This window comes from Balaenoptera acutorostrata, chromosome 6, assembly GCF_949987535.1.
Source record: "Balaenoptera acutorostrata chromosome 6, mBalAcu1.1, whole genome shotgun sequence".
NCBI classification, from domain to species: Eukaryota; Metazoa; Chordata; class Mammalia; order Artiodactyla; family Balaenopteridae; genus Balaenoptera; species Balaenoptera acutorostrata.
Window position 1 is genome coordinate 24251799 of NC_080069.1, and position 24562 is coordinate 24276360.

At 38.1% G+C, this 24562-nt stretch overlaps 2 protein-coding genes across 2 annotated transcripts in view; both read left to right on the top strand.

Annotated features, from left to right (window-relative positions):
* LOC130708340 (serine palmitoyltransferase 1-like) overlaps positions 1-24438 on the top strand; it is a 179389-nt gene extending 154951 nt beyond the window's left edge. The window contains exons 9-13 of the mRNA XM_057547888.1: positions 10277-10714; positions 14257-14346; positions 19987-22350; positions 22708-22804; positions 23909-24438. The gene's annotated coding sequence lies outside the window, so the exon portion shown is untranslated. The remainder of the gene's footprint in view (positions 1-10276; positions 10715-14256; positions 14347-19986; positions 22351-22707; positions 22805-23908) is intronic.
* The window catches only part of LOC130708338 (serine palmitoyltransferase 1-like), a 35541-nt gene continuing 11966 nt past the window's right edge, over positions 988-24562 (top strand). Inside the window, exons 1-8 of the mRNA XM_057547874.1 lie at positions 988-1193; positions 2168-2294; positions 10277-10406; positions 14257-14346; positions 19987-20094; positions 22255-22350; positions 22708-22804; positions 23909-23963. Of these exons, the coding sequence (XP_057403857.1) occupies positions 2206-2294; positions 10277-10406; positions 14257-14346; positions 19987-20094; positions 22255-22350; positions 22708-22804; positions 23909-23963 (665 nt within the window). The 5' untranslated portion in view covers positions 988-1193; positions 2168-2205. The remainder of the gene's footprint in view (positions 1194-2167; positions 2295-10276; positions 10407-14256; positions 14347-19986; positions 20095-22254; positions 22351-22707; positions 22805-23908; positions 23964-24562) is intronic.

Genomic DNA, 24562 nt, shown 5'->3' on the forward strand with positions numbered 1-24562 from the left:
CAATTCTATATCATCCTTTAAGAAGTCTACAAGTGAAGTGGTCTTCAGTTTATTTTATTATTTGGATATTGCTGCTAAATTTTCTAATTCCTCACTATACCTCTCTTGCCATCAAACTGAGGTGTCGTTCGGACCCTCTGTGTCGTCTCATCTCTCACTCAGTAGCTGGCGCCCACCCCAGCAGCCTTTGGTTCACAATCGAGGGACCTCTGCGCCTTTAGTCAGAAGTCACTGTGAATGTGTTGTAGTTCTGAGTGTAGAAGGGACCCAAGTGCTTCAGACCAGGGGAGAGAAGGCACAGCTTAGCCTTGTATCTGCCCTCTGGGCTCCGAGTTCTCCATTGACAGCTGCCAGATGCTTCTCTTAGCTGTCTCACTTTGTCAAGTGGCAGAAACCCTATATTTCTCTTTGATCCAGTGCTTATCAGAGTATTTTTATGTGATACTTACTAAATGTTTGATTAACAATTGAATGAGATTGTTGGACAGCCCTCATTTAACTACTTATTAGAATTTAGTCCTTTGTGAAGTTGTATCTTTTATAATTCTTAATTTTGTCTTTTACTAGTTAAAAAGCATCACAGTAAGATTAACTTGCCTCTGATAAATCAGTGAGTGGGTTTACAGATTTTAGACACTTTATTCAAATGTTCTAAAAAGTTGTTTATTCCTGTTGCTGAGCTGACCTTACTCACTTGTTCCTCCCTGGAAGTTGGTGGAAATCTCACACTTAACAGCTAACCAGGTCTCTGTTGGAAATATTTAGTCCACTCAGTGTCCAGCCTTGTATCCAGCTGGGTGAAGTTGTTTCTTTTGTATATCTCAGTCCTGCAGGTCTTTTCCCTCTCCCCCTTCTCACCAGGAATGTCTCTGGTAGGGAGGGGCATACTTGGAGGGAAGGCTGATGCTGAAGGGGTCTCCTGGAGCGAGGCTCCCAGCCACAGGTCCTTGACATCTGAGCCGGAGGGCTGTGCCGGGCCACCAGCCCTCTCCACCGCCCCTCACTGGGGAACGTCTGGGTCCCCCTGCCACTGCCTACACTTCTGAGTTCCCCTCAGTGGACATGCCGTGGCTCTGAAAGTCTGCCTTTACTCCTCAGAGTTCCTCGTTTCTCCCGTGAAGCTCCAAGGCTGGAGGGGCCTGGCTGCATCCTTCCTGTATCAACTTCTGAGTTCTCTTTGTGCAGAGCATGTGGTAAAACTCTGATCTTGTTCTCCAGACTTGGGTCCTGCTGTAGTTAAAAGAGCTAAAGAAAGTTTTAAAAAATTTTCTCTGCCTCATTTTAAGACACTTGGAAGTTTTCCAGTTCACAGCCAGCTGGTACACTATTTATTTTAGACATCGCTGGTCCCTCCATCCCAGGGTGTGAAGCCTCATGGCTTAGCCTGGAAAGGTGAAAGGCTATATGGAACGATGATGTAAGAGAGAAAAAAAAATACCAGTTTAATAATTACAGTTTATCCCTATAATTACATCAACATTCTTCTTAAGCTGCTTCCATAAAAGGACCATATTTCTCTTTGTACTATACGTTTGAATTCACCAGTACACTTCAAAAGAAATTTAGACAGAAACTCAGTACTGCAGAGTGATGGCAGGTGCCACAACTAAGTGCTGACACAAACTGTTAGAGGAGTGACCACCACAACTGAAAAAGTTCCTGTCTCTTGATGCAGAGTATGTGGGGTTCTTTTTAACTTAACTACTTTTCTTTTTTCTTTCTTTTCCTTTTAAAAGCTGGTTGACAGTTGTCTTCATGCCTGGTTTGGTCACTTCTCCTAAAATGCAAAACGGCGTTAATAAGTTAATGTCGTACATTGGTAAAGTCTTGGCATTGTTGGTTGAGGGAAGTTAAAGCAGGCAAGGTCACTGGACCTTGAATTCTTATTGCTAGAGTGATATAAAAGCAAAACCTAGAGTCAGAGCTGTCCCAGTCACATATTTATAGACAAATGAGTAGCTGATTCAGCTCACAGAGTATAGAAACAGTTTTGGCCCAGAATTATCTTAGTAGATATTGTATGACTTGTAACTTAAGAACAATTACATTTTGACCACAAGGTGACAGTGTTAATAACTAAACTACTTATGTTATTTTATTTATTCTTTAGTCAAAGAAAAAGAATTATGAGACAGTTTAACCATTTAACTTTGTACTCTTGAACTAGATGTGCACTTGGATTTGGAAGACCGCCTGGCAAAATTTATGAAGACAGAAGAAGCCATTATATACTCATATGGATTTGCCACCATAGCCAGTGCTATTCCTGCTTACTCTAAGAGAGGGGACATTGTGTAAGTAATCTTTACTGACATTTCTTATCAGAATTCCTTTGGAAATAATATTGGCCCTCCTAGAGAATTCCTTTGTTAGAGGTCATCTGCCTAAAATAATATTGATTTTTTTTTTTTCATTTTTAAAGAAATATATAGTCACCCAGCCAAGTAGTTCTGCAGAACTAGTGAGACCTCCACTGGAAGGATGCCTTAAGGTGTCGGTACTTTGTTATCTGCCATTATGATTTTATTGATTGATGTTGAGAAGGCCAAACTTATGTAGGAGGGGACCAGCCCTCTGTTTTCCCTGTGCAGCTCTGTGACAGTGTGGTGTCCTTGTGAGTCCATGGTCGTAGCCCACATAGCCACTCATACTACCTGATAAAGTCACTCCACTTCTCAGTACCCTCGCTGCAACTCTTGGTCTCTGCTGATCTTGCTTCATGGCTTGTTAAGAATATAGAAGTCATGAGTTGCAGACTTCCTTAACTTTCCAGGAACAAATGACACACTTGCATACATGTGCACTAGATGTATGGTGTTGCTTTTTACTGTGGAGGGGAAGAGCAGAGAGGAGTAGAGTGAAGGCTGGCATAGCCCAGGCAGCTGGTTATACCCGTCAGGAGCACCTGCCACTAGCCCGAGCCTCTGTTATCTTTTGAGTGGACTATTAAATGACTCTCTTAATTTAGGTCTCAGAGTGACTTTTGTTTCCTCTTTTCCTTTTTGACACCATAGCCAGACACTCCATTTAAGAGCTTCCATTGCTCCTAAAATAAATATCCAAGTTCTTATTATGATCTTGTACATTCTAGACTACTGTTTTAGGCCCATTTTCTACCATTTCCCCTTAGGTGGTCATGCTGTGTAGCCTTACCAGCCTTATATGCTAGTTTCCCCTCAAGGCCTTTGCACGTGCTAAGACCCTAAGTCCCTACGCCTAGAACGTTGTTCCTCCTCTCATCTCCTACTTAATTCCTGCTCATCCTGCACATGTACCACCTCTGCAGGAAAGCCTTCCCCAAGCTCTCAGACCAGGTCAAGACCCCTTGCTGCATGTGGAGAAAATTTTACAGCCAGAGGAGTTTGGTATCCTTGTGAATCCATGACCATGCAGGCATTTACGTGCCTGTCAGAATCACTGTTTCTCAAGCCTCCCTTAACTTACATATGCAGGTGTGTGCGTGTGTGCTCATGGGCGCCTGCACCGTCTGCTCTTGGCTCAGCTTGCCTCACGCTCACTGTACTCTTTTACACCACTTTCAACAGTTCATACCAGCCCGTTGCCTAGGATAGCATGTGCCATTTAGTGGTGCTCAGTAAATACCTTCAGTAAGAGAATGAATGGAGGCTGGAGCGCAAAAGAGGGGTCCAAGTGACTGGACTTCAGAGCCCGGCTCACCTCAGTCCCTGTACCATCCTGCTGCTTCTCACTCACTGTCGGAGCACCTGTAGTGCAACAAGCTCAAGCACACGCTGCAGGGCTGGCTCTTCCTGGGGGTTTTCAGCACGCTTGTGTCCCATTCTTCCCCACAGCCCTGTGACAGTTACCTGGGAGCACTCCAGCACATGGCCTGGGCCTGAGTAGAATTGTTTCCCAATGTGACCATGAAAATGAATGTTTCTATTAATTTCTTGCACATAGTTTAAAAAATCAATAATAATAAAGACTCATCACAAATTTGAGAGTCAGTGATTTAAACAGTGATTCTAGGTTTTTAATAAAGCATAGTTGCAGACAGCTACAATACAGTGTCAGCCAATATCGCTTTATACAAGCCCCCACCATAAATTCCTTTTTGAGTTTAAAGTCCAGAAGAAGTTTACAGTTACAGTTGAACTTGTATGCTTCCTTTGTCAGATAATAAATACTATATTGTCCTTTTGGTTTTCACTGCTAGGAAACCTAGTCTAAACTCACTTTCAGATCTTATGCCTGGTGTCTTAGAACTTCAGTTTCTAATGAGTCATTAGACAACTTAATTATTCCCTTATACATAATTTTAAATATTCCACCTGAAATTCATTTGAAAGTAGGAACACTAGAGGTAAAAATGGTGTTTAGTAAATTATTTGACAAATTGTTTTTGATAAATTCATTAGGCATAGACAATATGTTCGATGTTTTATTTTCTTTCTTTTGTAGTAAACAGTGATAATGCTTTGCCAGTAGGTCTCAGAACAATGGTTGTTTATATACCTAAGTCTTTCCTTGTCACTCTGTCTTTATATTACTTTGTGTACCCTTTTCTAATGAAATGTTTTATATTGAGATAATTGTGGATTCACATACACTTGGAAGAAATAATACAGAGATTTTATGTGCCCTTTACCCAGTCTTCCCCAATGGTCACCTCTTGCAAAACTGTAATACAGTTTGAAAAGTGGGATGTTGACACTGATAAAGTCAAGATAATCCCGCTTGTTGCCACACCCATATCCCTTCTACCCTACCCACTCTTTAGCCCCTGGCAACCACTAATCTGTTCTCCATTTCTGTAATTTCATGATTTCAAGATTGTTGTACAGGGACTTCCCTGTTGGCGCAGTGGTTGTGAATCCGCCTGCCAATGCAGGGGACACGGGTTCGAGCCCTGGTCCGGGAAGATCCCACATGCCACGGAGCAACTAAGCCCGTGCGCCACAACTACTGAGCCTGCGCTCTATAGCCCGCGAGCCACAACTACTGAAGCCCGCATGCCTAGAGCCCGTGCTCTGCAACAAGAGAAGCCACCGCAATGAGAAGCCTGCGCACCGCAATGAAGAGTAGCCCCCGCTCGCCGCCAACTAGAGAAAGCCCATGCGCAGCAACAAAGACCCAACACAGCCAAAAATAAATAAATAGATTTAAAAAAAAAAAAAAAAGATTGTACAAATGTGAGTCATACAGTAGGTAAAACATTTGAGGATTGGCTTTTCTCATTCAGCATTAATTATTTGGAGATTCTCCAGGGTTGTTATGTGAATCAAGAGTTTGTGCCTTTTGATTGCTGAGTCATATTCCATGGTATGGATACACCACAGTTTGTTGAACCATTCACCTATTAAGGATATCAGAGTTGTTTCTAGTTTGGGGCTATTACAAATAAAGGTGCTGTAAATATTCATGTATAGCTTTTTCTGTGAACATAAGTTTTCATTTCTTTGAGGTATATGCCAAGGAATGCAGTTGCTGGTCATAAAGTATTGTGCGTTAAGTTTTTTAAGAAATTGCCAAACTTTTCCAGAGTGGCTGTATTATTTTACATTTCCATGAACAGTGTATAAGTGATCTAGTTTCTCCAACATCCTCAGGAGCATTTGGTGTTGTCGCTTTTTTTTTTTTTTTAAGCCATTCTCATAGGTGTGTACAGATATCTCATTGTAGTTTTAGTCTATATTTCCCTGATGCTACCATACTTACTGTTTTTAGGCTTTGGTCTTGGCATCAGGGTAATACTTCATAAAGTCAATTTGAAAGTGTTCCCTCTTTTATTTTCTGGAGAAACTGTATAAAACTGTTGTTAATTCTTTAAATGTTTGGTAGAGTTCTCCAGTAAAAACAGCTGGACCTCGAGATTTTTTTTTTTTTTGGAAGTATTTTTACTATGAATTTAATTTCCTTAGTACTTGTAAGGCTATTCAAATATTGAGTGAGTTGAAGTAGTTTGTGTTTTTCAAGGAGTTGGTCCATTTCTTCTAAATCGTCAAATTTGTATGTGTAGCATTGTTTGTGATATTCCCGTACTATCCTTCTAATGTCTGCAGATCCCTGTTTCCTTCCTAACTGGTAATTTCTGTCTGCTCTCTTTTTTGTCATTTTTGCTAGAGATTTGTCAATTTTATTGATCTTTTCAAAGAATCAGCTCCTTGTTTCATAGATTTTTCTACGTTGTATTTTTGTTTTCATTTCTACTGATTTCTGGTATTATTTCCTGCCTTCTGCTCATTTGCAGTTTAGTTTGCTCTTTCTAGGTTCTTGAGGTGAGAACTTCAATTACTGATTTGAGACTTTTCCTCATTTCTAATGTATTAGTGCTATGAATTTCCCTGTCATCACTGCTATAGTTGTGTTCCACAAATTTTGATGCGTTTATTTTCATTTTCGTTTAGTTCATTTTTGTGTTTTATTTCTCTTTGACCCATGAGTTATGTAGAAGTGTGTTGTTTAGTTTCCAAGCATTTGGAAATTTTTAATTTGTTACAGTTTGTTTTATGGCTCATGATGTGGTCTATCTTGGAATATGTTCCATAGTCACTTAAAAAAGAATATTCTGGCAAATACAGAGAAAAGGCCACGTGAGGACACCAGTGAGAAGGTATCACTCCATGATAGGACACATGTGATTAATTTCCTTCTTTATACATTTCTGTTTTTCATATAATAGTATTCAATGATCAAATGTTACACTGATCATTATTTTTTAAAAGTCACTGATATGCAAATTAAAAACCAGAAAAAACATACAAATTGTTCATTTGCCACTTCTATCCTTTAATCCAGTAAGAGAGAGTGCTAGTTTTGCATGTCAACTTCCTAAGGTATACTTATATAAAAGTTTTAGTGAGACAAAAAGCAATTTACATATGAAACTTTATTTACCTTTTGAGAGAAATTTTTTTTTGTCATTATCATTAAATAGAAAAAAAATATTCTGCTGAATGGAGTGTTCTATAAACGACAATTAGATCTTCCTAGTTGATGGTGTTATTGAGTTCTATATCCTTGCTGATTTTCTGTTTGGTAGTTCTGTCAGTTGTTGTAATTTGTCAGTTTCTTCTTTCACTTTTATCAGTTTTTGTGTCTTATCTTTTGTAGCTCTGTTATTTGGTGCATATTTAGGATAAGTTTTCCTGGTTAATTGAGTCTTTTTATCATTATATAACATCCTTCTCTGTCTCTGGTAATTTTCTTTGTTCCAAAGTCTACTTTATCAGATATTAACATAGGCACTCTGCTTTCCCTTTTGAATGTTTGCATCTGTTTATTGTATGTAATATATATGTATACCCTTACTACCTATATTATTGTATATAACATACATACATATATATAGCATATAACTATATATATATACATATAACTACATGTGTGTGCTCGTGTGCGCCCTCAGTGCGCCCTACACACACACATTCCCTTACTACCCATCTCATTACATTTGAAGTGAATTTCTTATAGGCAGCATGTTTAATCCACTCTGCCACTCTGTCTTTAAATTGTATATTTTAGCCATTTACATTTAATGTAATTATTGATATATGGGATCTTAATCTCCCAATTTTTATTTTTTGTTTCTTATTTGTTCTCTCTGTTTTTTGTTTTCTTTTTTCTTTTTCCTGCTTTTCTCAGGGTTAATTGAATGAGTTTTGGAGTTCCATTTTTATTTATCTTATTTATTTTATTTATTTGTTTTCAAGTGTTTCCCTTTGTATAGTTTTTTAGTCATTGCTGTAAGTATGATGTTGTATGTACGCATAAGTTATCACATTCTACTGGTGTTATTTTACCAGTTCAGTTATAGAATCCTTTATCTTCCTTTACATCCCCTTACTCTCCTTATTTATAATACAGTCGTTTTAAGTATTTCCTGTAAACACTTTGAGAACCACATCAGATAGTGTTATAATTTTTACTTTAACCATCCACAATGACTTAGAAAACTCAAGAGGGGAAGAAAAGCCTAGTGTGTTTGTTCATACTTTTTACAGTATTCTTTCTTCCTTCCTGATAATCTAAGATTCTTTTATTTATTTATTTTTTCTATGTGGAGAGCTTTCTCTAGCCATTCCTTTAGGGGAAGTCAGCTTGGGACAGAGTCTCTTAGTTTTTTTTTCAACTGAGAATGTCTTCTCCCCCTCATTACTAAAGGATATTTTTGCTAGTTTTGGATTCCTGGTTGCCAGGTCTTTTTTTTTTCAGCATTTGAAATACATTGGGACACTTTTTTCTGGTGTTCATGGTTTCTGATGAGAAATCTACTGTCACTCAAATTGCTTTTCTCTTACATGTAAGGTGTCATTTTTCTTGTGCTGATTTCAAGATTTTTTTCTTTGTCATTAGTTTTCAGAATTTTGACTATAATTGTATTGGCATTTATTTGTTTGGGTTTACCTGCAAGAATTTTGCTCAGCTTCTTTAATCTATAGTTTTACGCCTCTTCTTTAATCTACAGGTTTTCAGCCATTATTTCTTTAAGTACCTTTTTAGTCCCACCCTCATTCTGTTCTTTAGAACTCTACAGACTTGAATGTTGCATATTTTACTGTAGTCTCACAGGTCCCTGAGACTGTTCTTTTCTTTCTAGTCTACTTTCTCTCTGCGATTTACATTGACTTGATTTCTACTGTTACATCTTTCAGCTCACTGATTCTTTCCTCTCTCCATTCTGCTGCTGAATTCATCCACTATGCTTTTTCTTTTGACTATTTTGCTTTTTAGTTCTAATATCCCCACAGTATTCTTCTTTGTATCTTCCTTTTCTCTGCTGCAGCTTCCTGTTTTTTCATTTGTTTCAAGCATGTTCATAATTACTCGTGAAACATTTTTATCATGACTGTTTTAAAGTCATTATCAGATCATCCTGACAACTCTGTCATCTTAGTACTGGCATTTGTTAATTGTTTTTTTTCTTTTGTTTTTCATTGTTTGATATTTTCTGGTTATTGGTATGACAAGTGAAACATGAACAGTTTCATATTATGCTGTTATAGTTTATGCTTTATTTAAACTTTCTGTTTGAATTGGCTTTCTCTGACAGTCTTCCAACAAGGGCAGGGGGGCACTGCTGCCTCATTACTGTCAGATGGAAGTACAAGTCCAGGGTCCCCACGGGGCCTCCACTGACACTGAGGTGGGGTTATTTTCATTTCTTCTGGTTGTTGGTGAGAGTCCTACCCTTGTCTGAGCCTCCCCTAACACAGCCTAAGCATAGGCAGGGGAGAGTGTCTCTCCCTGCAGGAGATTGGAAGTTAGGTCTCTCCACATGGTCTTCACTAACACCACAGTGGGAGCCACTTGTTACTACCCAACGGAGATACAAGTTCTGGCTCCCTTCTCTGACAGCTCCCACAGGGGTATTGGGGAGCCTTGTTATGGCCTCGTGAAGACTAGAGTCTGGGTCCCCCTCTCAGCCTTTGCTAGTGTGGAGGGGACAGGCCCAGGTTTTTCTGTGGTTTGGCTGCAGTAGAGACCTTTGCTGGGCTGCCCCCTTTCCTGTCCCTTTGGCTACAGAGAGCAGACTTTTGTCAGAGCTTTTCTGTCTCGCCTGTTGGCATTTCCAGTTTGCCAGCTGCATCAGTTCCAAGTTAGGAAAATCCAGGAACTTGTTTCATGTCATTTCTCAGATCCCTCGCTGGTCTGCCTTTTCTCTCCATTTTTCAGCATCATCTTATGTTTGTCTTATACATGATGTCCAGGATTTTTGGTTATACCCAGTGAGAAAAATAGGGAAAATATGTCTATTTTCTCAGAAGCAGAAGTGTTGCATGTACTTTTAAATAATACACTTAATTTAAGAAATATATCCTGCCCCCCATTAACTCAATTTAGGAGATCTTACTGAAGATTAATCTGCATGACTCAGAGTTCTCCCCTGGGTTATGTGGAGTCAGTAACCCAGTATTCCTTTTGATGGCAAAGTAATGGCAGAGTGGTGGCCAGTCAAATCAGAGATGCCACTGATGGTGAGATGCACCAATATTTCATTTATTTTTCAGAAAGAGAAAAGTACTTTGAATAAACTAATATGCTATCTGTATAGTAAGATGCATGCTGATTTCTCAGAGGTCAAAATACGGCAAGAGTTTGCTTCGTGGAACAGAATCAGTATGGTAGTTATGTGGAAAGGTTTGCAGAGTGAAGTGCAAACAATAATATATTAATGTTCAAACATGTTTTATTTATTTGCCATGTTCAGTTTAACAAGTGGATGTTGGTCAGCGTACAAAAGCAAGCATTCCTTTTCTGAGAATGTTGACAAGACCCTTTAAACCCCAATTCGGTGGGTCTTTCTTCCTTGCAGAGATAAAGCTGCCTGCTTTGCTATTCAGAAGGGATTACAGGCATCACGTAGTGACATTAAGCTATTTAACCATAATGATATGGATGACCTGCAGCGACTATTGAAAGAACAAGAGATTGAAGATCAAAAGGTATGATTCGGGCTTCCCTGGTGGTGCAGTGGTTGAGAATCTGCCTGCCAATGCACGGGACACGGGTTCGAGCCCTGGTCTGGGAAGATCCCACATGCCGCGGAGCAACTAGGCCCGTGAGCCACAACTACTGAGCCTGCGCGTCCGGAGCCTGTGCTCTGCAAAAAGAGAGGCCGCGATAGAGGCCCGCGCACCGCGATGAGGACTGGCCCCCGCTTGCCGCAACTAGAGAAAGCCCTCGCGTGGAAACGAAGACCCAACACAGCCAAAAATAAATAAATAAATAAATAAATTAAAAAAAAAAAAAGGTATGATTCTTTTGAAGAAAATTACACAGTTCTTTTGTACTTTCTAACCAGCTAAATTATAAATGAAATGGTAATTTGTCATGAAAACTTGCCTGTGGATCACATGTGGACATTAAATAAGGGTGTTTCTGCTTATTAAATGTACCTCAGATTAGAGAGTCAAGCCTGATAGTAATTGCCTCATCATTGCCATAATTATATATGGCAAATTTGGGGGAAGGTTATCTAGGCAGCTTTCTACAAGAGAGAGAGAAAAACAGCATGCATTTTGGGGGTGGAGGGATGTACACTCAACTCTACAGAAGTAACAACAGAACTCATTAGGGCATTAACAAGATGTATCTAGTGAATTCAAAATAGGCTTATTCATATCAGAATAAATCATGTATCGATTCACCAGAAGAAACCATGGCGGCAGATCTTAATTAATGAATTTATGAACAAAGTGAAGACTCTTTCTCCCTACCCCAACCTCATCCCAGATCTCTGAGCAGCTGCTCCCTGTGGGAAGCAGCTGCCTCACGCATGGTTTCCTTCTACGTTGCAACCTATTTACACTTCTTCTCAAGCACCTGTGTAGTCCCTTGGGACAGGGAGGGAATTAGGCAGGTGGAACTTGCTCCTTGTTGTTCTGATAGAGAGTGGAACAGAGGAAACGTGTTCAAAGCATCACTGTTAGAATTAGCATTTATTTGCCCCTGACAACATGAACAGAGAAGGTGGTTCTGTGGTCTGTGGTTCTGCAGCAGGAACCACTGTGTGTGAAGTGTACTGGGAACCTGGTCACCACATCCTTTGTCTCAAACACCACTTTCAAGTGGACTTTCCCAGTGTAACTCATCCGTTACTAGAGTAACTGATAAAAATGCTCATCACATCCTTAATTTTGTGTTAATTTCCATTTTCCCAGATATTTGAATTATTCCTTTTGGATTCTGTCATCTTTGTTTAGGTGATAGCCTAAGAGCAGCACTTCATGATTATACACATTCGTGTGGTGAATACGCATAGACTTCTGCTATTTTATGCTAGGTGTGCTACAGACAGTGTTTTATAAGTATACAATTTAGAAGAATGTATAGGGAAAATCTTAAAATTGAGACCGTTCCACCAATGAATTCTTTCTACAGATTGTAAAAAGATGTCCCTTTTCTGATTCAGTAATAGAATGCTACCGTATTGAAAAACACTGCCTTAGAAAGTGTGACCAATGAACCAGTCTGCTGTAGAGTTATTTCGCCAAGTTAGCATTGTACAAATTTGGAAGACAACATATTCAAGTTCTGTGTGTGTGTTGTATAAGATTTATAATCTGTGGAACTTTTTTTTTAATGAATAACAATAAAGTTATCTTAAAATTTATTTCCATTTTATAGTTTTTACCTTTTTACTAATTAATTTATACCACATATTCCTGCCAAGAGTAGGCTTTCTAAATTACTTTACATTTTGGTTTTTAGAAATAATTCTTTTTTAATTTTGTTTTCACAAAAATAATAAATGTTAAATTTTTAAATATTTTGTACTTAGATGCTTATATTTCCTTTGAAAGTAAGTTAAATAATCTGAGTTTGGATCAAACTCTTTTTGTCAGTTTCCCAACTAATGGAGTTCATATGTTTTTTCATTCCTTTTCTTATAGAGTTCTCTTATCCCATATTAATCCTTCTTAAAAAAAAAGATAATAAGTAAAAACAGCAGTTCATAGAAGAAATGCAGATAACTGAGCAAATAGAAAATAGTCTGACCTCACTAACAGTTACAGAAATTAGGGTAAGAGTTTTTGCCTGTCCAATTAGGGAAAACTTTTTATGGTAATAATCAGTGCCACACTGATGTACAGGGGGCCTTCCAAAAACTCTGAGGAGAGCTTCAGTTGGCACAGCCTTTCTAGAGGGTAAATGGGCAGGTATATTCTGGGATTCTTAAATATCTATACCCTCTGGAGTGCTATCTTTAGAAGAGAATCAGAAATGGTGTCAGAGATCGAAGGGTATTCACGTGATGTAAAAAAACAAAATGAAGGAAACAACCTAAATCCAGCACTGTGGGAACAGTTAAATAATTTACGGTGTATCTACAAGGTGGAATATTAAATCTCCATTAAAATCATGGTTTAAATAATATTAAATAATGTGAGAATGTTCACAACATAATATTTTAAAAACTCAGGTCCTAGAACGATTGCAGTAAAATCCTGATTTGAACAAGGTAATTTACAAAGATATGTATTTACAAGAAAAAGTTACCAGTGTGTGGTGTAACGAGCTCATTTGTTAAATTCTTTTTTGTACTTTTCCATTTCCCAAGAATATTCCAAAAATAAAATATTCCTTCATGGAGTATTTTAAGATCATAAGAAAGATACTTTGTGTTTTAAAGGCAGGGAGAGGCGGGATGCCCCCAGGTCCTCAGCTGTGACCTCCCAGCAGACCCGCAGCCTCAGGTTTGACTTAGGGACGGAGTGAAGATGACCAAGAATGGTGTAAACTTTCGCATGCTTCAGCCGACACTTTTTTCAGTATTACATACAGCTGCGGGTTCTAAAATACCCCTTAAAGAATAGCTCTGATATTTGAGTTTCTAGTTGTTCATTAGAAGCTTAGAGGCAAGAAACCTTTGAGTAGAAAGGTGGCGGCAAACTCTGTGGAATTTTTTCAGTGCAGCATACCTGAAACATCTACAGATTCAGCAGTGGGAGTGGTTTATTAGTGATTTGACGTCAGTGGGGTGTGGGAAGGTGTGTGTTACTTGAAAGAGTCCCTCCACTGCACCACCTCCGAACATGACTGGGTGAGGTCATAGTCCAGTTTTACTTGAACCAGTAGTGAGGAGGAAGGAAGGAGAAGGGTTTCATCTGTTTTTTGGTAAGTAAGGGAGGTCAGGGTTTGTCTGTTTTTAAACTTTTTATTAGGAACATTTCTGGCACATTCAAAGGAAACAGTAGTATAGTGAAGCCCCCTGTACCCTTCTCCCGGCTTTGTTTTCAATATTCTGCCACTCTTGTATCATCTGAACCTTCACCTAACTCCCCACTCAGTCTCTGTGATGATGATGATTATCATCATCATCATTAGAGTTCTTTTTATTTTAGGTAAAATTTACATTGAAATACATTAGTCCTAGTTATACAGTTTTGACCAGTGGTTATACCCGTGTAGCCCAGGTATCATGGCCCCCATCATGACATAAAATGCCCCCATCTCCCCCAGAAAGTTCCCTTGGGTCCCTTCCCAGTCATTCTGGGCTTGGAGGGTTTTGTTTGTGTTTTAGTATTCTCAGTGTCTAAACAGTTTGTGTTTGTGTGTGAGGCCTCCTAGTTGACTGTGTGACCTGAAAACATGTCTGAGAGAAGAAAGCACTGTTTTTCATCTCAAAATAACAGGATCGCAAACCTTGAGCTTGAAATTAATATAGTCTATCTATTTGTTGATTTATCTTGGTGAATAAATCTTGTAGGGTGAAAGTGCTAGAGAGCACATAACAGATTTTGTATTTGGAGTTACTGAAATTTAAAACATCTATTTTTTTTTCTTTTAAAGAATCCTCGCAAGGCTCGTGTAACTCGACGTTTCATTGTAGTCGAGGGGTTATATATGAATACTGGAACTATTTGCCCTCTTCCAGAATTGGTGAGCAGCTATGTTTATTTATTATTTTAGTATTCAGACTATTTGGCAGTTAGGCCTTTTGTTTATGACCATTTTTAATGTATAATGTCTTCATTGCTTTGCTTAATATGTATCATAAGCACATTCTGATCATACTAGAGAAGTAGATTAACATTAAATGCCAACCCTGACCTTTAAAGAGTAATCAAGACTGAGTTTTATAAAACCAACTTTATGGAGGTATAGTTGACACGTAATAAAATATACTCACTTTAAGAGTACAGTTTGATAAGTTTTGACAGATGTATACTCCCCTATCACCATCACCACAGTCAAGATATAGAACATTTCTGTCACTCCAGAAGTCCCTCATGCCCCTTTGTAATCAGTACCCCATTCCTGGCCGCAAGCCACCGTTGATCTGCTTTCTGTTCCTGTAGTTTTGCTTTTTGTAGAATTTCATATAAATGAAATCATATAATATGTATTTTGTAAAACTCAGCTTTTTAAAAGGGGATACAATACACTGTCTTTAGAAACCATGACTATTGAGATTTTTTTTTTTTTAGGTGAAATTCACATAACATAAAACTAGCCATTTTAGAGTGTAGAGTTCAGTGGCATTTAGTACGTGCACAGTGTTGTGCACTCATCAACTAGCTAGTTGTAAAACCTTTTTGTCACTCCCAAAGAAGACCCAGTACCCATTAAGCAATCACTCCGCATTTTTCCTTGCCCCTAGCCCCCACCAGTCTGCTTTCTGTCTATATGGATTTACCTATTCTGGATATTTCTGATAAATGGAATCATATAATATATGACTATGGCTTCACTCACTTAGAATGTTTTCATTGTTTATCCAATTTGTGGCATCATTTATCAGTACTTCATTCCTTTTTTCTTCTTTTTTTAAAAATTTATTTATTTTTGGCTGCGTTGGGTCTTCGTTGCTGTGCGCGGGCTTTCTCTAGTTTTGGCAAGCAGGGGCTACTCTTCGCTTCATTCCTTTTTAAAGCTAAGTAATATTCCATTGTGTGGGTATATCACATTTTGGTTTTTTTGTTAACAGATATTTGGATTGCTTCACCTTTTGGCATTTGTGAATAGTGCTGCTGTGAACATTCATGTACAAGTATTTGTTTGAATCCCTGTTTTCAACTCTTTCATGTATGTGCCTAGCAATGTAATTGCTGGATCATGTGGTAATTCTATTTTTAACTTATTGAGGAACTGCCATACTGTTTTCCACAGTGGCTTGTACCATTTTACATTCCCACCAGCAATGGAGGAGGGTTTCAGTTTCTCCACATCCTTACCAATGTATACTTTTTTTTTTTTTTTAATTTTTGCCATTCTAGTAGGTGTGAAGTATATTTGCATTTCTGATTTGCATTTCTTGAATGACTAATGATGTTGAGCCACTTTTCTTGTGTTGGCCATTTGTATATCTTTGGAGATATGCCTCTAGAAGTCCTTTGCCCATTTTTAAACTGGGGTGTCTTTTTGTAAAGTTCTTTATGTATTCTGGGTACTAGACCCTTAATCAGGTATGTGATTTGCAAATATTTTCTCTCATTCTATAGGTTGTCTTTTCATTTCTTTGATAGTGTCCTTTGATGCACAAAAGTTTTTAATTTTGGCAAAGTCCAATTTATCTAGTTTTTTGTTGTTGCTTGTGCTTTTAGTGTCATATCTAAGAAATACTTTGCCAAATCCAGGGTATGAAGATACACCCCTATGTTTTCTTCTGAGGTTTTTATAGTTTTAGCTCTTATTTTAGGTCCTTGATCCATTTTGACTTAATTTTTGTATATTCTGTGAGAGAGGGATTCAACTTCATTCTTTTGCATGTGGTTATCCATTTGTCCCTTTACCATTTGTTGAAGAAACTATTGTTTTCCCATTGAATGGTCTTGGCACCCTTGTTGAAATCAGTTGACTGTAGGTATATGGGTTTATTTCTGGACTTTCAGTTCTATTCCATTTGTCTATATGTCTAGCCTTATGCCAGTACCATGCTTAATTACTTAATTCATGTAGCTTTGTGGTAAACTTTGAAATCAAGACGTGAGTTCTCCATTTTTGTTCTTTTTCAAGATTGTTTTGGTTATTTGGCGTCCCTTGAAATTCCATTTGAATGTTAGGATCAGCTTTTCCATTTCTGTAAAAAATGGCATTGAGATTTTTTATAGGGATTGTAGTGAATATTTAGATTGCTCTGGGAAGTATTGCCATCTTAATGATACTGAGTCTTCTCATTGATGAACATGGAATGTATTTCCATTTATTTCAGTTTTCTTCAATTTCTTTCAGTATTGTTTGTGGCTTTTACTGTAAAGTCTGGTACCTCTTTGGTTAAATTTATTCCTAAGTATTGTATTCTTTTTGATGCTAAGTATTTTATTCTTTTTGATGCTATTATAGATGGAATTGTTTTCTTAATTTCCTTTTTGGATTGTTCACTACTAATTATAGAAATACAGATGACTTTTGTGTATTGATCTTGCATCATTCAACTTTTGCTGAACTTGTTTATTAGCTGAAACAGTATTTTTGTGGATCTTATTCTGTATATAAGATCATGTCATCTGTGAATAGAGCTAGTTTTGCTTCTTCCTTTCCAAGGATGGATGCTTTTCTTTTTTTTTTCTTGCCTGATTGCTCTGGCTAGAACTTCCAGTACAGTGTTGACTAGAAGTGACAAGAGTGAGTGTCCTTCCTGCTCTTTAAAGGGAAAGCTTTCAGGCCATCACCATTGAGTGTGATTTTAGCTGTGGGTTTTCCATAAATGCCCTTTATCAAGTTGAGGAAGTTCCCTCCTATTTCTTATTTGTTGAATGCTTCTCTCATGAGAGGTTTGGGGTTTGTCAGATGCTTTTTCTGCATCAGTTGAGTTAATCATGTGGTTATCCTTCATTCTATTAGTATGGTGTATTACACTGATTTTCCTGTAATAAACCACCATTGCATTTGACCATTAAAATCTGAATCTCTGAGTCCATCAATTGAATAGGGATTCAAAATAAAGGTTTCATATCTTATTTTTTAAGTTTTTCACTATTTCTTGAGGAAATCTAGATACATCCTAAATGTCAATAAAAGAGATTTGTTTTCCTCTCCTTCCTCTTGTGAGTGTCAAAGACTGATAGAATAATGTAGGGGAGAGATAGTCGGCCACAAGATGTTAGAACTGTATGTTACAGGGGTACAATAATAAATCAGTACTGATGGGCAAATATACAGCCAGTGAAACAAAATGTAAAGTGTAGGAACAGATCAAGTACCTAAAGTACTGAGTATGTAAAATTACAGTATACAAATTAGGGTTTGACAAAAGGATTCCTGTTTTGTTTTACCTGTCTGTTTGTGTTCCAGTACTGTGATAATATTATTAAATATTTTCTAAAACATGGTTTTTAGAGACTATCTCACTCATATAATACCTCTTATTAATGGATGGGAAAGAATTAGTATTGAAAAGATGTAATTCTCCCCAAATTAGTTTGTTCATTGTTAATGAAAATTCAGGTAAAAGCCCAGTGAGGACCCCTCTCCCAATTTGATGTTGATTCACAAGATTAGCCTGTAAAATCTTTTTTTTTTTTTTTTTTTTAATGAAAGCTTCTTTCTTTCTTTATTTATTTATTTTTGGCTGTGTTGGTTCTTCGTTTCTGTGCGAGGGCTTTCTCTAGTTGTGGCAAGCGGGGACCACTCTTCATCGCGGTGTGCGGGCCTCTCAGTGTCGCGGCCTCTCTTGTTGCGGAGCACAGGCTCCAGACGCGCAGGCTCAGTAGTTGTGGCTCACGGGCCCAGTTGCTCCGCGGTATTTGGGATCTTCCCAACTCAGGGCTCAAACCCGTGTCCCCTGCATTGGCAGGCAGATTGTCAACCACTGCGCCACCAGGGAAGCCCTAGCCTGTAAAATCTTGATGGTTAAAAAATAAATTATCAGACGCATGATATGAGACATCAACCCATCTTATATATTTCTGTGCATTATTTCTATAGTTTCAGTGGAAAAAATCATAGTAATTAAACATTTAATAATTAAAATTATGATTCTGGCACAAGAGAAGATTACATGAGTCATGGAAAGATTTAAGAGCCCAACTTCTCATGTTATATATATAAAAATTTAGTGGTTGAGGGACATCCCTGGTGGCACAGTGGTTGGGAATCCGCCTGCCAATGCAGGGGACATGGGTTCGAGCCCTGGTCCGGGAAGATCCCACATGCTGCAGAGCAGCTAGGCCGGGGCGCCACAACTACAGAAGCCTGGACGCCTAGAGCACGTGCTCTGCAGCAAGAGAGGCCACTGCAGTGAGGGGCCTGCACACCGCAATGAGGAATGGCCCCCACTCGCCGCAGCTAGGGAGAGCCCGTGTGCAGCAACGAACACCCAACGCAGCCAAAAGTGATAAATGAATAAATAAATAAATTAATTAATTAATTAAAAAAAATTTAGTGGTTGATAATCACTGTATTTTAATTCAGCTGTGAAACTTATTACATACATATCATAAAGGGGTAAATCAATTAAACACTAGGGGGAAAAAATCTGTACATATGTTCAGCCTCCCAATGTATAAACCAAAAAATTTATGAAATAATTAGAAGAACATATAGATAAATATGCATCTAAACCTTAGATGGGAAAGGACTTTCTTATAAGCTGGAAAACAAAGGGGAAAAAAAAAGATTAAAAAACATATTAATGAAAACTTTTTCTGGATTAAAAAAATGAATCTAAATTGGAATAGTGCCTCTGAGGGAAGAATATTTACAATATTTCCCTAGGAGTTTTTATGTATAATCAGACCAGTATTTAACAGATAGATTACATGTCTATACTCATAGTGTCTTAACAGTTCCTTCTTTAAAAATTGGCATTGTGCTGTCTATATTACTGAGTTAAATTGAATCATTTTAGAGCATCTAAAGTACAGTTAATTTTCATTATTCATGGTAGTTATGTTCTATAAAGTGTGTGTGTATATGTGTGTATGTGTGAGTGTGTGTGTGTGTGTGTGTGTGTGTATATATATATATTTATGTTCTATAAACCTGCTGCAAATACTGAATTACCAAATACTGAACTTTTGCTCCTAGGGCAAATACAGAGTTAGTTTTCTGCAACCCTCTAGTCACCACGTTTTCATCAGTTACTCAATACATAACCGTGTTTTATATGTGTTTCTGGGTAAAGACACCTTATTTAGTGTACACCGTTGACGTGTCCATATTGAACTCACAGCCGGCAGTGCTCTAACTCCGGCCTGAGTGCAGTTTATGTGACACACGCATGTTTTCCGTAAGGCACATCACAGCCTTCTTGCGCTGAGGCCCTCTGGGCCGAACTTCAGCGCTGTGCTTGGGGGCCGTTGTGAACAACAGAATCACAAGGAAAAGCACAAAATGCGAAAAATGTGGCAGTAAACAGAATGTGAGAAGGACACTTGTTTGCAGTATAAGCTGAAGCAGTAGCCTGTTACCTCAGCTGGGAAGGTGCATTTCAGGTGACTCAAAGTTTTTCACCACCCTGCACATATGCCCTAAGTATTGATTTGGAGGTTACAAATAAATTTTAGCAAGTAGGCAGATTCACAAATACGAATTTTATGAATTTTCAGTATTTTAAAGTTGTGTTTATTTACCACTTAGGTTAAGTTAAAATACAGATATAAAGCAAGGATCTTTCTGGAGGAAAGCCTTTCGTTTGGAGTCCTGGGGGAGCACGGCCGAGGAGTCACTGAACATTTTGGAATCGATGTAAGCTCTGCTTTTTTGGAACATTCCTTCATATAGTAACCATGCAGTTCCATCCTGCTGGGCAGGTTTCATGGGCACAAGACAGTGTTCCTCATCGATGTGCAGGGTGCAGCTTTGGTGTCTGTCACTTCACTGAGCCCACAGAGGATTGGGTCAGCCAGACCAGGGTCCCCATCTTCCCTTGGAACTCAGTGGCTAATCATAGAATTTGTGTTCTGTTTACACGGTAACGTTTGATCCCAGCTTTCAGTGTTTCTTCTCTAGAAACAGTTAAATTTGCCTTCCATTTTTTCTTTAAAATCAGTAAGAATTCTCTAAGTTGTCCTTTAGAAAGTATCATAGCAGTGAAAAGATGTTCTTTCTAATATTTAAAATTCTGTATTGTTATTTGTGTGTATGGGGGTGATTTATATATATATATATATATTAGAAATACCACCAGCATGGATTCACAAAGCCGCTCAAGGTCCCAGACAACTGGAGTGAGTTTTTTATGTTTTCTCTTGCTGAAAGGAAATGAGCCTCAACTAGCCCTACTCTTAGTGGGTTTTGCTCCTAGAGCCTCGGAGAGGAACAGTGTGGGCCCATCTGCAGAACCTGTCCTCACCGACCACTGTGTAACCTGCCCTTACCCACCGCTGTGTGGTTGATGTGAAGGAAGCTTTTCTCCAAATCTTGTGCATAAAAGTTTTGCAGCTTGTGTTAAAATGTTGAACTATAAAATATAAACTCACCTTAGATTATTTGCATCCCTCTACCCATACAGACCTAGAGAAAAATGTAGAGCAGAATGACTATCACACCAAGTTGACTGAAGCATACTCTTCAAAGACAAACTGACATTTGGCAATGAAATGCACTGAAGAATTTAAGATAAATGGAAATTAATTCAAGTAAAATTTACACCAGAGCAATTTTTAAGGCATGAAACTTTTAAAGAAGGAAAAAGCACTATCTAATTTCACTGTTCTCGTTTTCTCACTGCTTCCAGCAGTTGTCTCAGAGGTAGTATTTATAATGGCTTGAGTAAGAGTGCAGAATGTATGGACCTTATTTGGACCCTAATTCAAACAAATACTGTGAAAAACAGGCTTTGTGAGACAGAGATACTTGAACACTCAGTATTTGATATTAAGAAATTTTTCATTTTTTAAGTGTGGTAATGTTTTTGAAAGAGGGCATATCTTTTAGAAATGCACACTGAAATATTTATAGATGAAAACATGTAAGGTCTGAGATTTGCTCCAAAGAGATGAAGAGGGCAGTAGGGGGCTTATACGTGGAACAGGATTGTCCGTAAGTTGATAATTATTGAATCTGGTGATGGGGATTCTTTATACTTTTGTATATGTTTGAAATTTTTCATAATGAAAGGTTAAAAAAAAAGAAGAAGAGTGCGCAGGTTTCCTTGTTGGATCTGTGGAACACTTGGAAAAACACCAGATGTGATCTGACCAGTCATTATTATGGCCATCAGTGAGTAATTACAGAATGGCTACTGTATGCAGGATGGAACTTGGTGCTGGGGGCTGGAGCAGACGGTGAGGACCAAAGGAGTGCTGAGCCGTTGAGAAGGTTGTGGGTACTCAGGAGCCCAGTGGGCACATTAGGTTCATCCACTGCCCAGTTGGTCCACTTTGGTCAGAGCCCATGATGGCCCATTGCCATCATGTTTGGATAAATTGATTTCATTTTTGAAAAGGTGGAAAAGGTAAATGGAATGTAGTACTTGTTCCAAAGTGCTCAAAACCCTGATAGATTTCTTTTTATTTCTCTCAAGTACCTTCTATGGAGAAGGACAGCTGAGACCACTGTTTTAGCAAGGAAATGATCTTATCTTGTACCTCTGAATATGTTTAGTATCAAACAACTTTAGATTTCATCTTTTATCTAGCTCTTCCACTGTGAATAAATTGTCGATGAATGATGGAATGGCAAAAACGTATAAAGTGAGACATCTTCAGAGGTGGGCTATGAAACATCGGTCCTTTTAACAATTGATTTTGTATGACTTACCCTTTATTTTCAAGGAGGTAGTTTGAATCCAGATGTTGACATTAGTGCTGAAATTTTGTCTCTAGGATTGACATTGGCCTTTTTTTTTCCCCCTCCTTTTCTTTAAATTGAGAAATAACTCCCACTGTCCCTCTTTTCTGACAGATTGATGATATTGATCTTATCAGTGCCAACATGGAGAATTCACTTGCTTCTATTGGGGGTTTCTGCTGTGGCAGGTCTTTCGTAATTGACCATCAGGTGGGTTCTTTTTAAAAACAATAGCAAAAACTGAAACCCGTTGCTCCACTGGTCAACTAAAAATGTAACCGCTATTACAAAATTTCATTCTAACTTAGTTTTTCACACAATTTTTATTTAGAAGTAGATTTGTTAAAGAATCATTCAAAATATTTACATTTAGAAATTATCTCCCTTTCTAAAAAAGTTTTGGTTTTGTTACATAACTTCTGTACATGCCTGGGTCTTAGCACCTCACCATTTGTACGTGCTATTTGGTAGGGAGTGCAGAGATTTGGTGCCTTTAGATTTTTTAGCCAAAGAAAAACAGAGCCAAAAATAGTGTTTATGTTTTATAACTTGTTTGTTTCTTCTCAGCGACTTTCCGGCCAGGGATACTGCTTTTCAGCTTCATTACCTCCCCTCTTAGCTGCTGCTGCAGTTGAGGCCCTCAACATCATGGAAGAAAATCCAGGTATAACCTTTAAACCCAGGAAATCAAAGATATTTCAAGTCATGTTAGCCATGCTGCTGGTTTGCCTTTTTGGAGAAATTAGCTGGAGGAAATGATTTCCCAGACAAAGCTCTGGCTCTGAATTACATTATCTGGCAATTTATGGGAAAAATGATGGTGAAGAAGAAGTTGTCCCTGCCTCAGGGTTTCCGGGTTAGAGCTTCTCTCATGTTTCTGGAGATGAAGCCAGAGCCAAAGCAAAGCTCGCTCCCTTGGTGGGCAGAGATGCCAGAAAAAGGAGGGACTAGCTCTGGGCCAGTCATCATTTAGTTTATCGGGTTTTTTTGAGAAATTAGCTGAAGTATGCTAATTTTTGGTACTTATAATTTTATAACTGTTGTCTAGTTTTCCCCATCAGCCTTTGATTCATGAGTTGGTGCTGAGGCCATACAGGTTTACCAACTATTAAAGCTTGCTTAATGGGCAGTCGACTCAATTTAAAATGTGGTTCTGGGCTGTGATAGCGCCTCCTCACCAAAGACTAAAAGGAAAATGGAAAAGCAGGCCTGGTATTTGTAATTTTAAATTTTATAAATTTCTAAAGATTCAGCATTGGTTTTAATTCAGAGAATCAGTAAAAGTGAGTGTTTCTGTGTGCACATTCATATACTTGTCAGATACCCTGCCACTCCTGTCTCCTCAGATCTTTCAGTTTGTGGATTTTCCTTAAAAGAAAGTGAAAATATCAAGAAGAGATCATAAACATGACTGCAGTGTCTATTTTTTTCCCAAATTGTTTAGGGTCCAGAAATATTTAATATATTTGTACCCTTTTGTTCTTGGCCAGATAATTTATAGTATCTTAATAAGAACAGAGCCATTGTTTTGTTGTGGAAAACTTCATCCCAGATTTTGCTGAAAGTTGGGTGAGCAGGTGCCAGCTAGTATATGCCACAGATGAAAGTTGGGGACCTTCAGAGGAGTTACTGGCTGTCTATTTGTGTGTTATTAGTGGGCAGAAGGATTTGCTGCATTTTAAATTGATGAACTGGATCTTGAAAAACATTTTTAGATTAGTATATCCAGTCTTCCAAGTGTACTATCAAATGTATTTGTTTCCTTCAGGTATTTTTGCAGTGTTGAAGGAAAAGTGCAAACGAATTCATAAAGCTTTACAAGGGTGAGTTTTATATATTTTCAACCAACTCAAAAGTTTATCTGCACAACATTTAAACAACTTGTGAAAAATTTTGAGTGTCACCTCTTTGGTTTTCAGTGCATTTAATAGGCTTGAGTCAGTTTGTCTAAATCGCAACTAAGAAACCAAAAACACAATTCATTCAAATTTGTCTCTGTGTGTGAAACCAGAGCATCCATTTTGTCATTGTTTTAAAAAATCATAACTTTGTTTTTCTAAAAATGATACAAGCTCATTGGCAAAATATTACAGTAGTACAGAAGATAACAAAGATGAAAAGAAATAACAACATGCTGCCACCAGAAATAACCAGCATAAACACTGGAGAATTCCCACACATCTGTACGGGTAAAAGGATGTAATTAGATGACAGTGGGTTCATACTGTCCATGCTGCTTTTTAGAAAATTACTCATTTTTTTAAGTTACTTCAAGAAAAAGAAACAAGTGAAATCAAAGTGAACCTTACGAGTGTTCTGTCTACTTTTGTCTTAACTACACAAGAGTAGTTCTTTAAGATTCCTCTAGAATTGAGAAAAACATTGAGGCTAGTGACATCTTCAGGCAGATTTCTTATCTTAC